The sequence below is a fragment of the Pangasianodon hypophthalmus genome, chromosome 8, assembly GCF_027358585.1.
Source record: "Pangasianodon hypophthalmus isolate fPanHyp1 chromosome 8, fPanHyp1.pri, whole genome shotgun sequence".
NCBI lineage: Eukaryota > Metazoa > Chordata > Actinopteri > Siluriformes > Pangasiidae > Pangasianodon > Pangasianodon hypophthalmus.
The window spans coordinates 5,622,692-5,637,285 of record NC_069717.1 but is presented as its reverse complement, the minus strand read 5'-3'; the positions used below and the strand labels follow the sequence as shown (position 1 = coordinate 5,637,285).

At 39.4% G+C, this 14,594-nt stretch overlaps 1 protein-coding gene across 2 annotated transcripts in view; it reads right to left on the bottom strand.

Annotated features, from left to right (window-relative positions):
* Positions 1-1,657: 1,657 nt before the first annotated feature.
* tbc1d22b (TBC1 domain family, member 22B) overlaps positions 1,658-14,594 on the bottom strand; it is a 61,565-nt gene continuing 48,628 nt past the window's right edge. For both annotated transcript variants that reach the window (XM_026927944.3, XM_026927945.3), the window contains 2 exons: positions 10,439-10,534; positions 1,658-7,005 (listed from right to left, as the gene is read on the bottom strand). In XM_026927944.3, coding sequence (XP_026783745.3) covers positions 6,877-7,005; positions 10,439-10,534 — 225 coding nt within the window. In that variant the 3' untranslated portion in view covers positions 1,658-6,876. The remainder of the gene's footprint in view (positions 7,006-10,438; positions 10,535-14,594) is intronic.

The following is a 14,594-nucleotide window of genomic DNA, read 5'->3' as shown; positions in this document are numbered from 1 at the left end:
AGAACGAGTGCAGTATTATAAACGCAAAACATTTGAGCTTTTTTCAACAATGGAAGCGCCACGATAGCCAATAATAAAAAAATTGAAGGGACAGCACTTTTTAGAAGCATGGTGGACAGAATGTGGCCACCATTTGGATCACTTTGGCTTTGACTTTGGATCACTTGTAAAACATGCACCAATGAGTGAGAAAACCCATTGTGCAAGATGGGCTTCAGTATTATGAGAAGTACTGGGTTCTGGTTGGGGCCTTCATGCTTCTCCAATTCAAATATTTATTCTGCAAAAGGTTTAAGGACATCATTCTTTCTAGAATTAGTGTAATTTTTGATTTTCAGTGACAAAGCTGTGTGAGAGAATTGGAGAGCAAGGAAGAAGTTGCAAGGAGTCATTAAAGTGTCTGTACATGAACCAATTGTTTTCTTTTAAGTAAGTAAAAAATATTTTAGTATTCTATTTGAAAGATTGAGGCAGGGCAGCAGGATACTAGGACAGCAATAATACATTCTGACAGTCTAACGTCTGTCAGGTCCATCAGGTTGAGAAACATGCTTTTAATTCTTTGCAGGAGAACAACTTTTTGTATTTGTCTTTATGTTGAAAGAGGATGAGTTAACATATTGTATGTGTATGTGGTGTAGTCAGACCATGAATCCTTCCATGTTGTGTGTGAAAGGTCAGCCGTGGCCCAGGGGTTAAGGCTCTCTGCTACCGAATGGAAGGTTGAGTTCAAATCCCATTATCACCAAGCTATAAGTGTTGGGCCCTTGACCTAGGCCTTTAACTCCTGTCTGCTCCAGGATCACTGCTCTGACCCTGACTGACCCTGTACTCTGACCCTCAACTTCCCTCCAAGCTGGAATATCAGAAGAAAATACTTGTGTTGTACTGTACATGTGTATATGTATAATGGCTATAAAGGATGTCTTTTATTTTGAAAAATAAGGCAGTAGACTAATTTTTTTAACCACAATTTTCTACACATTTGGTTATTCACTAGTTCCCACCCACCAGGAAGGGTGAAAAATAGCATGTGCTTCCTTTGAGACATGTGAAGCCACTGAACTGTTGCGTAACACATGTGAAGGACAGCGCTATCTGCCCTCTTCCACATACACAAGCTCACAGATATATATGATTGTCTAGTAATGCTGTGATTGACAGAAGAAATAAAATTAATGCCATCTCTCTACAAAGAGAGCACAGCCAATCTTGCTCTCTTGGACTCCTGGCCATGGATGGCTGTGGCATCATGGGATTCAAACTTGCCCTCTACCAACAATAGGGAAGGACATTAGGTTGGACACTAATTTCATGTTTTTTCCATCATTCCTCATTTTACGGGTATACTATTATTTAGAAATGTTATTAATTTCCTTAATTCCTACTTTTTCTCGTTCTCTCTCTCTGAACTCATTCCCTGTCAGTCCTAGTGAAGGACGTGTCCTCTCAGACATTAGCTGTTTTAAATGTATCCTTCATACTTCAAATTGTTAATCTCGTATCGAGATGTGCATCATATCATCTTGAAAGCTCACCTCCATCACTGTCTAATTTTATACGATGATTTAAAAATTGATTAAAAAGTACGTCACCTCCTCATACACACACATACACACACATACTGATGAGTCCAGAGTCAATAACCCGTGAAAAATAGGCTTTGCAACTCTAATGACTTTGTTTACATCATTAATTTGTGTAAACAATGGAATCATAAAAAACACACACACAAAAGAAATCAGGCGTTCAGTAATTACTGAATAACACAGATGATGTAGTCCTAGGCATAATGGCTTCAAAAAAAAAAAAAAAAAAAAAAACATCACAGTGTGGTTTTAAAAGAAAATTACACACAAATAGGCTGAGTTTCAAACAATCACTAGGTCAGTCAGGGCAACATCAAATTATTTTTACATTCACATTCAGGAACAAACATGGCCAGGGATTGTCAAATTGTCAAGGCATCATAAAATCACTTTGAGCAGACGATGCATTTAGCAAGTACCTTAAAATGATCCAATCACATCTGGAGAGCAGGGCAAAGATTAAGGCTAGTCTTATATGGGGAAAAAAAATCTCTGGAGGTTTGGTGTTTCTCCACTCAAAGACACAAGCAGGAAAAAAACATCATTCTGTAGAACTGCAGAAACCCCTCAGTGATTTATCTCCAAACCCCTGCTATTGATACGCTTTAATAAAAAAATGAACACCAGCTCTTAAAGACGGCATTGCTTTACCTTTGCTGTACACAATAGCAGTACAGTTCACTTAGATAAAAACAAGAAAATGGTCTGTTCTCCTTCCAAACAGCCCCAGAGAGAAATAACTGGCTCACACAATATAAAATCACTTAGTTAATTTTGGGCCAATTTTCTATTGCTGAAATTACAGCAATAGTGCTGATGTCTGAGAATTGCTTCATTTGAAGCAGAAAAGCTGGGAAAAGTGTTTATTTGCTGCACAAATTATCCTAATCATAACAGCACTCCAGTTACCAACTGTGTCTCTATGAAGCTGTTTAGGTTCCTAATACACAGAAATCTCACATGTTCAGAAATCCAACCATCCAGTTTAGCCCTTTAAACCAATCATTATCAAGGAGAGTGTTTGGGGGTGGGACGAGAGAGAGAGCAGGTACAAGCAATACGTACATGCAGGTTCAGTAGACTGTTGATATAATATTCAGCAGTTTTTTTTTTTTACTTGACTTGTCCAGAACCGAAGGAAAAACTACTTTCGACTGAATTACGCAAGGCATACCTTTCATTTGGAATGTTCGTCTGAACGTAACACGCGCCATTTGTTTTTCAAAGCACCTCGATGCTGTAGTGTGCGCTACTCTTGTCCAAATCCCACCACAAACCGAGGACGTGGTCTGGTATTTTTACTAGGCATATTAATAAACTTAAACAGATGCTAGAGCATCTTTCCAGAGTCAGCAGAATCATCGGTACATTTAGCTAACCAGTGCAAATTAAACATAGCTAGCATATACATCAGAGTTCTGTTGAATTCTCGATTCTGATTGGTCAGAAGGTGTTGGAACATTTCCTAGATCAGCACGGATTGGACTTATAGTAGCAAATCACAGGTTCATATTCATGTCCTCATTTTAATAGGTTATCGTTTCTATAGTAACTTACATAGTGACTTCAGACAATTCACACAAACTGATTGAAAGATTGTTGATATGGTGAAGATGTTTATGGAAGGAGTCTCCAGTGTCAGCACCTTGCATCAGTCAGAAGTAAAACTAACTCTTTTTTTCGACACTGGAATGTCTTCAGGATAAAGGGCTTTGTGGTTTTTCCGATAACAAGGAAAAAAAGTTTTCCTTTTTTTCCCTCATTAATTATGAGCAAAAAATGAAGACGCTATTCAGATGCAAAAAACATCTTTATGTAAGATGAGAGAACACCACAGCTCGTGGCCAAAATAGCTAAAATTTTTTTTTGCCTTTTTAAGGTAAAAGGGGGCAAACACGATGCTTCATCACCAGAACCTCAGGAGAGGATAAAAACTAGAGCTACGTAAAGCCGCTGCTCTCAGGGATTCAAGTACTCGCTGTTTTTCCACAATCTGTATTAATGCACATAATTATCTCATCATACTTTTGAGTTAAATTACGTGGCCACTTTTCAGCCTACTTCACCGGACTTCTGGGCAGCAAAGCACGAGACTGGGCTGCACATTGGCGCTCTTAAGTTCCCAGTGGGCTAGCTAATGAATTTATGATTTGTCCATCCCTGCAATGTCAATTAACATCTCGTTACAAAGATTTTATGCTGTGGTTATCACTGAATTATAAATGACAAAAAAGACACACAGGTAAATTAAAAAAAAAGGAAAACATTCTGGTGTTAAAACTGAAAATTACGCAGCCAACACCGAAAATTAAAAACACATCGAGACATGGTAACAGCATCGTACCGCGTCAGTTATGGTGATATGGAAGTGTAGACTTGCAGATTAAACATTAAATCACTTCTTGCCCTGCGAAAGCAGAGCCAATATAATGCAATTTCTCTTAACTGATCCTGACAGCTCGATATATTCACATGTACTCCAGTTACTTTAATATATAAAGTACAGTGGCAGCCGTTCATCAATTATTAACGCCGTCAATGGGATTTGGATTAGAAAACTGATTGCTTGAGGTGAACAGAGCCCGGTCTGTACACTCTATCAAAAATGCTGAAATTTGTGATTTAAAAAAAAGATAATACACAGTAATATATTACAATTTATACATAGCATAACTTTATATGGTAAGAGAAAAATAGTAAGCTTACTTACAAATTAATTGCTGATTGCATTCTCACATTTATAAACAACTGGGACTGGGAAATAAAAAGCACTCAAATACACTGATCCTGGATCAGTTCTCGATGTTCTCTAACAATAATAAAGGTTAAGCTTCGGGTTGAAGGAGCTGATCCTACATCTGTTTAAAAAGGATTTTTTTTTCCTGTCAGTTTTCAGCACTGTGTTTGTGCTGCATTAATAATTTCTCTATCCACACACTGCAGCTTGCATTACTGACTGAGTGGGTTGTTTTTTTCCCCACACCGTCTGCTTGCATAACACAACCTCACATTAGACTGACTCGCTCGCTACACACATATTATTAATATTTCAGCACAGTCTGACTTCAGCGGTCTGTGCGCTCAGTAGTCGTTTCGGAAGTTCCACCACAGGAGAAGCGTAACCCTTTTTAATATTTATATTAATATTAAAATTTCATTTGATCTTTTGTGCAATATGCAGGCGCTTTATGCGAAGCTACAGCACCTTCAAAGATTTCAGACAGCAGGGCAAATCTAATTTATTTTCTTAAATCCGATTTTTTAGACTGAGTGTCCACATCGCAAATTACATGAGATCAAATCTACTTTTTTTTTTGTACGGACTGTAGTCGCACATGCTTGCACATCCTCATAGTTTGTACAGCAACAACACAGATGTTTATATGCTGAGTAGTGGGAATAAGGCAAAAGTTAGCTAGTTTTTCGAATCGGAAAACTTCCATTCAGTTACTCTCGATCTGTTTTTCATTCATGTTGTAATTCTGACTTCAAGAAGCATATCTAGAAAGCTGCAGTGCTAGCCACAGTCGTCCGCTCCACTAAGCTGACATCATCGGGACTTTGACTGAACTCACCTACAGGGTTAACTACTTGACACATGACAGTCAACTGGTATTAATTAAGCGCTCGACTGAAGTACAACAATTTTTTAATCAGTTAAAAATGAAAAACAAAGCTACGAAACAACGGAGCTAGCCAGCTCGTGCTAATTTCCAATTAAATAAGCTAGCTAGAGTTGCACTGAGGAAGCATGATGGCTAATCAAAAATAACTAGCTTGCGAACAGCAAGCAATACATATTAAACATAAATAGCTACTAGTAGCTACACTTATACCACAGCTCTACTGAATTCTTGAATCTGATTGGTCAGAAGGTATTGAAAAATTTTTCTGTCATTCTAATACGTTATCATTTCTTTAGTAAGAACAAATAAACTAACGTGGAGAAAACGTGTAATTGTTGATATGTATACATAAATTTTTTTGTAAGAAGAGTTTTATTTAGCATGTATGGAAGGAGTCTCCAGTGTCAGCACTTTGTAACAGTCAGAGGTAAAGCTGTTGCTTTAAGCTTTCTGACAAGTCTTTAGGATGGAGACTGCATGTTTTTTGTCTCATAAGTGATGATAGGAAGTAACTTGTTTTGCGGATGTTCCACAACACGTGACTATAAATGAATAAAATGTCCGACAAAAGTTTCAGGGTCTGCAAATTGCTGTGGTATAAGAGGATGCACTTTTACTGGAAAATAATTAATTACTTCACGGCAAGCCATATCACAACAACCTGTTGAGTATGGCCTCTCGTGTTTTGTTCCTTACATTAAAAGCTAAATAGCTAGGTACCTTGGTTAGCTATTTAAACATTACATACATAACCAGGATAGCTAGCTAGCTAAAGACAACTTGAAACTGAGTATTGAGTATTTTTGTAAGGATGGTGTCAGCGAGGACCGTATCATTCATCACACTGGATTAAATTTGATCTGATGTGGGGTTTTTTTTTTACATTAAGACTGCTCAACAAAAATCGGATTTAACTGCCTGTCTGAAACTAGCTATAAAATCAGACTGTTGGGATTGTTAAAATTCAGTGTTATTCTACTGAAGAAACACACAGACTGCTGCGAATGGCTTTGATAGGCTGCTGTAGTTTCTACACTACTGGCTGCTCTGACATCTGGGTCCAGTGATGGCAAGACGAACTGATCCAGTGACTCTACCGTCTCATTACCGTACAGCAGAAATTAAAGAGAAAACAAAACAAAACACACAGCACACACAAATCATGGAGTGGTAACAGTCAACGTCAGAACTGAATATCGTCTGGAGAAAAAAAAAAAAAAAAGGAAGTGTGTTCACTCTATTGCAGCAGAACAAAATGTAAAAACTCATTAAAAAAAAAAAAAAAAAAAAAACACACGCACACACAAAATATTTTTCATAAAACAGCCCGGAATCCATTTCCTTCCTCTGTCTCTGGTTATTAGTTTGGGGGAAAAAAAAAAAACTGAGGATGAGATGTAGAAGTTTCCGAGATCATTTGCAGTGCGGGACCTTCTGACCTTCGGTTTATTCCATCCATATGTTCAGCTCGGTGTTGAGTAGCAGCCTGGATTTCTGGCTTTCCACTCATCCAGGCTGAAGTAAAAGAAGATTAAAGAAATGCCTCGCCCACGCAGACGGGACAGAAAGAGAGAGAGAGTGGGTCGAGCCACTTCACCGTGTCCGTCACTGAGTCAGTACTGAGCATCTGGGCTCGAGCAGTGGCTCGGTTCTGAAATTCCTCATCTCTTGTAGTGACGGGGAGCATCTGCGAACATGTATTTAAGTCTGTAGGCTTCAGCCAGCAGTAAACCCACCTCCTCGTTGCCCCAGTGTATCGTGGGTAGGTTCTGTAGAAGCATCAGCAGACCCTGAATGAAACAGGAAACGGATGCTGCATGATTAACACTAGAGAGAATATTATCATTCACACCATTCTCTTGACGTTTAATGGTTTTAAATGGAAACATAGCATTTTCTTCCAATATGCTTCCGCTGCGGATTCATTTTCGACGTGTTGCTTTAAATCACAAAGCGAGACGAGAACATAAAGAGACTTTGATTTATGGTGAGCATCTGCCTTAGCTGCACGCGTGCGTTTACTATGAACATCAAACTCAGTATGTCCTAAAGGGAAAGTGAAAAGATTATTTACTAGAGGAACTGAAAAAAGAGAGTCCCTGATGGAGGAGAGAGAGAGAGAGAGAGAGAGAGAGAGAGAGAACATGAGAAATTTTCACCTCTGAATTTCAAACTTGTTTCCCTAACAACAGTGATAGAAAGTGAGAGTGGTAGAAAGTTAGAGAGCACAAGAGAGCATGTGAGAGATAGAGGGCAAGAAAGAGTGAGAGAGAGAGGGAGAAAGAGATAGTGGGCAAGAAAAAGTGAGAGACAGCAAAAGAAAGGGTGAGAGAAAGTTAGAAAGAGAAAGAGAGATAGAGTGAAAGAGCAAGTGAGAGATTGAGAGAGAGAGAGAGAGAGAGCGTGAGAGAGACAGAATGAGAAAGAGAGAGAAGGTGCATTAGAGAGAGAAAAGTGAGAGAGAGGGAGGGAGAGAAAGAGAGAGAAAACTGAATTTTTGCCTCTGAATTTAAAACTCATTTCCCAAACAACAGTGACAGAAAGAAAGCGCGAGAGATAGAGCGAGTTAGAGAGGGCAAGAGAGCAAAGGAGAGATAAAGCATGGGGAACAGAGTAAGAGGGAGTGAGAGAAATGAAGAGCAAGTAAGAAAGAGTTAGGGAGAAAGGGAGATGGACAGAGTGAGAGATTGAGAGAGAGTTAAGAGAGACCAGGAAAACAGAGAGAAAAAGAGAGTGCATGAAAGAGCAAAAGAGAGAGAATGTGAAAGTGAGAGACGGAGCATTAGAAAGAGAGCGAAATAAAAAGAGGAGAGGGAGAGAGAGGGTGACAGAGAGAGAGAGAGAGGGTGACAGAGAGAGACAGAGAGAGAGAGAGAGAGAGAGAGAGAGAGATGGAGAGAGCAGTAGGTACATATAGAGGCACACAAAGGAAAATAAAACAGCAGCAAGAAGGAGAGCTTGATGCTTTAAAGGGCTCTATAATGGACGGATTTGTTAGTGTGTGAAATGCAGTTATAGTGATCCTGCTGCACTGCCGGCCCAATTACTCCAATCAGCACGGAGTGTGTGACGGGCCTACATACCACACGAGCGTGTGTGTGTGTGTGTGTGTGTGTGTGTGTGTATTAAAGCTTGCATATGATGGGTTTAAGATACACCTGCACATCCATCCATCCATCCTTCCACACACTCACTTGTCCATCCATCCATCTAGTCATCTATCCATCCACAGACTCACTTATCCATCCATCATACCATTCAGCCATCCATATGCTCAACTGTTCATGCATCCATCCATCCATCCATCTAGTCATCCATCCATCCACACACTCAATAATCCATTCAACCATTCACTCACTTATCCATCAAACCATCCATCCACACACACACACACATCCATCCATCCATCCACACACACACTTATTCATCCATCCAGACTCACTTATCCAAATCATTCATCCATCCATATGCTCAACTGTGCATGCATCCATCCATCCATCTAGTCATCCATCCATCCATCCACCCACACAGTCCATTCAACCATTCACTCACTTATCCATCAAACCATCCATCCACACACACACATATAGCCATCCATCGACACACACACACACACACACACACACATATCCATCCACACACACACATATAGCCATCCATCCACACACACACACACACACACACACACACACATATCCATCCATCCACACACACACATATCCATCCATCCACACACACACATATCCATCCATCCACACACACACACATATCCATCCATCCACACACACATATCCATCCATTCACACACACACACGTATGCATCCATCCACACACTCACTTATTCATCCATCCAGACACACTTAACCATTCATCAAATCATTCAGCCATCCATATGCTCAACTGTGCATGCATCCATCCATCCATCTAGTCATCCATCCATCCACACACTCAATAATCCATTCAACCATTCACTCACTTATCCATCAAACCATCCATCCACACACACACATATCCATCCATCCACACACACACACACACATATCCATCCATCCACACACACACTTATTCAACTGTGCATGCATCCATCCATCCATCTAGTCATCCATCCATCCATCCACAGTCAATCCATTCAACCATTCACTCACTTATCCATCAAACCATCCATCCACACACATACACACACATATCCATCCACACACAAACACACACATATCCATCCACACACAGACATATAGCCATCCATCCACACACACACACACATATCCATCCATCCACACACACACATATCCATCCATCCACACACTCACTTATTCATCCATCCAGACACACTTAACCATTCATCAAATCATTCAGCCATCCATATGCTCAACTGTGCATCCATCCATCCATCCATCCATCCAGTCATGCATCCATCCACACCAAAATTATCCATTCAACCACACGCTCACTTATCCATTCATCAAACCATCCACCCATCCACACACTCACTTATCCATTCATCAAACCATCCACCCATCCACACACTCACTTATCCATTCATCAAACCATCCACCCATCCACACACTCACTTATCCATGAAACTATCCACCCATCCACACACTCACTTATCCTTAAAACTATCCATCCATTTAAACAACTCACTTATCCATCAAACTATGTATCCAGCCACACACTCACTTATCCATTCATCAAATCATTCATCCATCCATATGCTCAACTGTGCATCCATCCATCCATCTAGTCATGCATCCACACACCCTAAATTAACCATTCAACCATGCATTCCCTTATCCATCCATCAAACCATCCATCCACATAGTCACTTATCCATAAAACTATCCATCCATTTAAACAACTCACTTATCTACCCATCAAACCATCCACCCATCCACACACTTATTTATCCATCAAACCATATATCCATCCATCTATCCATCCATCCATATCTTTTTACTGACACACCCCACCCGTCATACATCCACACACCTAAACAGTCATTAATCCGTCTTTCACAGTACAAACTACACACACACACACACACTTTCTCACCAATCCCCACACACCTGCATCCACATACATACTTATCTACACTCACCCACATACCCACACATTCCTATCTATAGAAACCCGCACCTATCTACACCGATAATCACCCATCTATCCACACGCCTGTCCACACGCCTGTCCACACACACACACATTCATCTACACACATTCAAGTACCTGGAAGTCCAGCATGGAGAGGATCTCTTTTCTCCACTTGATGAGGAACGCTGCACAGACGTACAGGTGGAAATGAGAGAAGCCCTCCGACTCGGCCTGCAGTAACCACACACACACACACACACACACACAAACACACACACAAACACACACACACACACACGGTACATCATTACAGCTGGATCTGCAGCTCATTAGAAGAGTTTATGTAAATAAGACAAAGAATAGTCAGTTATGCCCATCATTAGTAATAAAGCAAGCATTACAATAGCTCTCTGTGTCTCGAGAGACGGCACCCGCACACTTCACTTCAGTGATGAGTTCAGTGCAGTACTCACTTTGAGCTACTTGAGGGGAGGCGTGTGCCTATAAATAGGTTTGTGCTTGTTTTCCTGTTTTTTTTTATTGCTTTCTGTTTGCTTCTCTCTGTGTATCGAGTGAAAAATGGGGAAAAGTGAAAAAAGGGGTGTCTGAGAAAGAGGAACTAAAAACAAAGGAAATAAAGATAGATAGAGAAATACACCTTAAATGTCAGAGGAAAGGACCAATATACCAGCAGCACGTCAGAGAGAGAGTGAGAACCACAAAGAACTAAGAAAGATAAATCAGCAGAAAGAGTGCAGAGCAGAAAGAGTAGATATCAGTCCACAAAAAAAAGGTGCTTCGTCCAAATCTCTATTCGAGCATAAGTGAGACGGAGGTGCCATGGAATTTCAGCCACACAACCATGTGCCTGGCTTTCTTTTCCCTTTCTCTCTCTTTGTCTTTTCCAGGCACTAATTGATCTTCCCCAGGCAGTCCTGTGTGTTCCAGCCTTAACATACAATTACAAGAATAAGAGAATAAAAGAGAAAATAAAAATGAGCAGAGAGGAGTGGGTTGACTCCGGGATGTGCTCTCGGTCTCCTGAGACAACAAGAGGGTAAAAAAAATCAGCCCTCTTTTAGCCTCTTTCCTCTGAGCAATGCCTTCTCTCTCATCTGCATGTTCACAGTGCTAACTAAACAAGACTAGTTCATAACTGCGGGCAATGTTCCAACAGTGTTTTAAGCCCTGACAGATAAGTAAGGAATAAAACATTTGGGGATGTGCTTTTATACAAAAATAATCAACTGTGAGGTGGTGTGTTGCAGCTCAAAGCGGATGTACTGTTTCCACCCCAAAGCTGATCATTTTCCATGCAAGTGTTTTTTTTTTTTTTTTTACTCTTATACAACAGCAATTTACAAATACTATCAATTTTTTTTATTCATCAAAGAAGGATACGTTGTACTTTTTATCCTTCTATAGTTACATTTAATGTTGTGGAACATCTGTGAAATAAGTTAGTTCCTGTTATCACTCCTTATACCACAGCATGGCTGAAAGCTCGAACCTGATTGGTGTTATTTTCGAATAACAGTACGGCTCGGTCATTAGCTCCAACAGGTTAATATTAGTGCGCTTGCTCTAAGACATTACTGTTTCTATAGTAACAGCTCATACACAGGGACTTGTACAGTGGAAGCTCTGCATAATCTAAGACTAATAATAAATGGATTAAGAACGTGTTGTTTAACAAGTAATACCTATAATGGTTGATGTGGTGACGCTTTATAGGAGACATTTATTTAACATTTATGAAAGGAAGCTCCCTTGTAAGTGTTTTGTTACAGTCACTGTGTTTTGTGAAGTTTATCAGAACAGGAAAGTCTTCAGGACAGAGGAGTTTATGCTTTCTGGTTTCTCTGTAAAATGACAGATTGCATTTTGAGAGACAGAGAGAGTGAGAGAGAGAGAGAGAGAGAGAGAGAGAGAGAGAGAGAGAGTGAGTGAGCGAGGCTGGTGAGGGAATGTTTATCGCAGCTATAATGTAGGCAAAAACAGGAACTAGGTTGTTTCTCGGATGTTGGACAACATTAAATCAAACTATAAACCTTAAAAAGTATGACGTGTCGTCCATGAATAAATTAAACATTGTAATCGTAGGCAAATCGTTGTGATATAAGTGGACTGACGCACAACAGACTGTGCTGTAATACATAAATAATGCACTTTTGTGTGTGCGTGTGTGTGTGTGTGTGTGTTCCTTACGCATAGCAGATATAACCAGTCGCTCCCTCGCCAGCCTCTCATAAATTCTCTTTCATGAAGTTAATAAGACAAAAAAAAAAGTGCAGCTTGTCATGTTACTGAGAGACCGGAAAGCGCAAAGTCCTCCGTCTTGAACACTTTCCTGTGGCGGAAAACTTAAAGTTACAGCTTTATCTCAGACTGTTACAGAGTGCTGACACTGGAGACTCCTTCCAAAAATGCTAATGTCTTCTCACAGAAAACTGACTATTACAAATACATTCATGTGGCGCATCCGTTATACTTTAATATTCTAGCTCATGCTAATTATTCCACTACTCTTCTGTCCAGGAACATTTGTAAATGCATTAGTGATGGCAATCGGTAAGGAATCGTTTGGGGGCGTGATGATATAGGAAAATAATCGATGACGGCATGCTGGAAGGAAGCAGAGTTACTGGTTCCACCCCAAAGTTTATTATTTTCCAATGACAACATGTCCCAAAGCATTTGGCCAGTGATTACATTTCTTTATTAAATAAGAATATTTTTTATCTGCTTATAGTTACATTTAATGTTGTGGAAGGTCCTGGATCTTTCTAAACAAAGCAAATTTCTGAAAATAAAAAATAAAAACAATTTCCACTGAATTAACTATAAAGGCATTTCTTTAAAATGTCATGTTTTCTTGGTTGATGACTCTCTTTATGAAAAAAAAAAAACACATCTATTTCAAGAAGTGAAAACTGCAAGGAACAAAGAAAGAATTGGAAAATTACAAAGCAAAAATCAGTCTCAAAAGGACAAAAAAAAAAAAAAAGAGACATATCAAAAGAGTTCTGAGACACGAGGATGAAAAGCAGTCAGGAAATCCATCAGGGGATTCAATCTCTTCATCGAGAATACAAACGAATACTGGCAATGAACACCGCACCCAAGGTCAGGCCTTTTTTTAACCAATTATAATTGTCTCTCTGAACTACATAAACCACATTTATCAGTGCTCTCAGTGATAACATGCACTCTGGGCTATTTTTTTATTCTGGCAGTGAACACCGGTTTGCTTTTATTCTGTAGTTTGTGCTATTTATTCCACTAGACTTCTGTACAGGAACATTTGCACATGCATTATTGGTGGCAATCGGTAAGGAATAAACCACTTGCGGGCATGCTGTTAGAGGAAACTAAACAATGATGGTATGGTGTGATGCAGAATTACTGGGACCACCCCAAAGTTCATAACATTTATATAAAAACATGTCCTGAAGTGTTTATTCCTCTTATACCCCTGCACTTTACCAGCAATTACATTTGCCTATTAATTAAAGAACACCACATTGTACTTTTTATCAGTCTGTAGTTACCTTTAATGTTGTGGAACAAGTTAGTTCCTGTTATCAGGAAGCAGCTATAAACAGTTCTTCCTTCATCAGTCTCTCTTTTTCCTTCTCTTGAAGTTAAAAAAAAAAAAACAAACAAACAAAAAAAAAAAACCTTGACATGTTACCGAGAAACCAGAGAGTGCAACGTCCTCGATACTGAAGACTTGCTCATGGTGGAAAACTTACTGACTCTCCTAAAGCCCTGACACTGGAGACTCCTTCCATAAATGTTACATAAACTTCTACTTACAGAAAACCTCACTATATCAATGATTATACATTTTTCTCTGTTGAATAACAAAACGTTTATTAGTCTGTTTATTATACGGAGTGGAACTATTGTCAGAGATGCTGTTATAGAAAATCGATCAACATGTTCTGACCAATCAGATTTGAGAATTCAACAGTGCTGTGATATAAAGCAAAAAATATTAAATCGCAATACTTGAAAAGATTTTCACTATACATCATTTGTGATCTGTATCACAATATTTCAGTCGGTAATGTGCAATAAACGGCCACTACTACTGAAGAAAATGGCAAAAATGAATAATTCAGTAATATGTTTATCTAATATTTGGTGACTTATACAAATATAGATCTGAACACCCAATCAGCTCGTAGGAAAGCATACTGTGATGTAACTCATCTCAATATCTATATCGTACTGCCATACTGTTCATCCTTACTGAGCATACGGTAGGTATATTTGTGTGTTCATT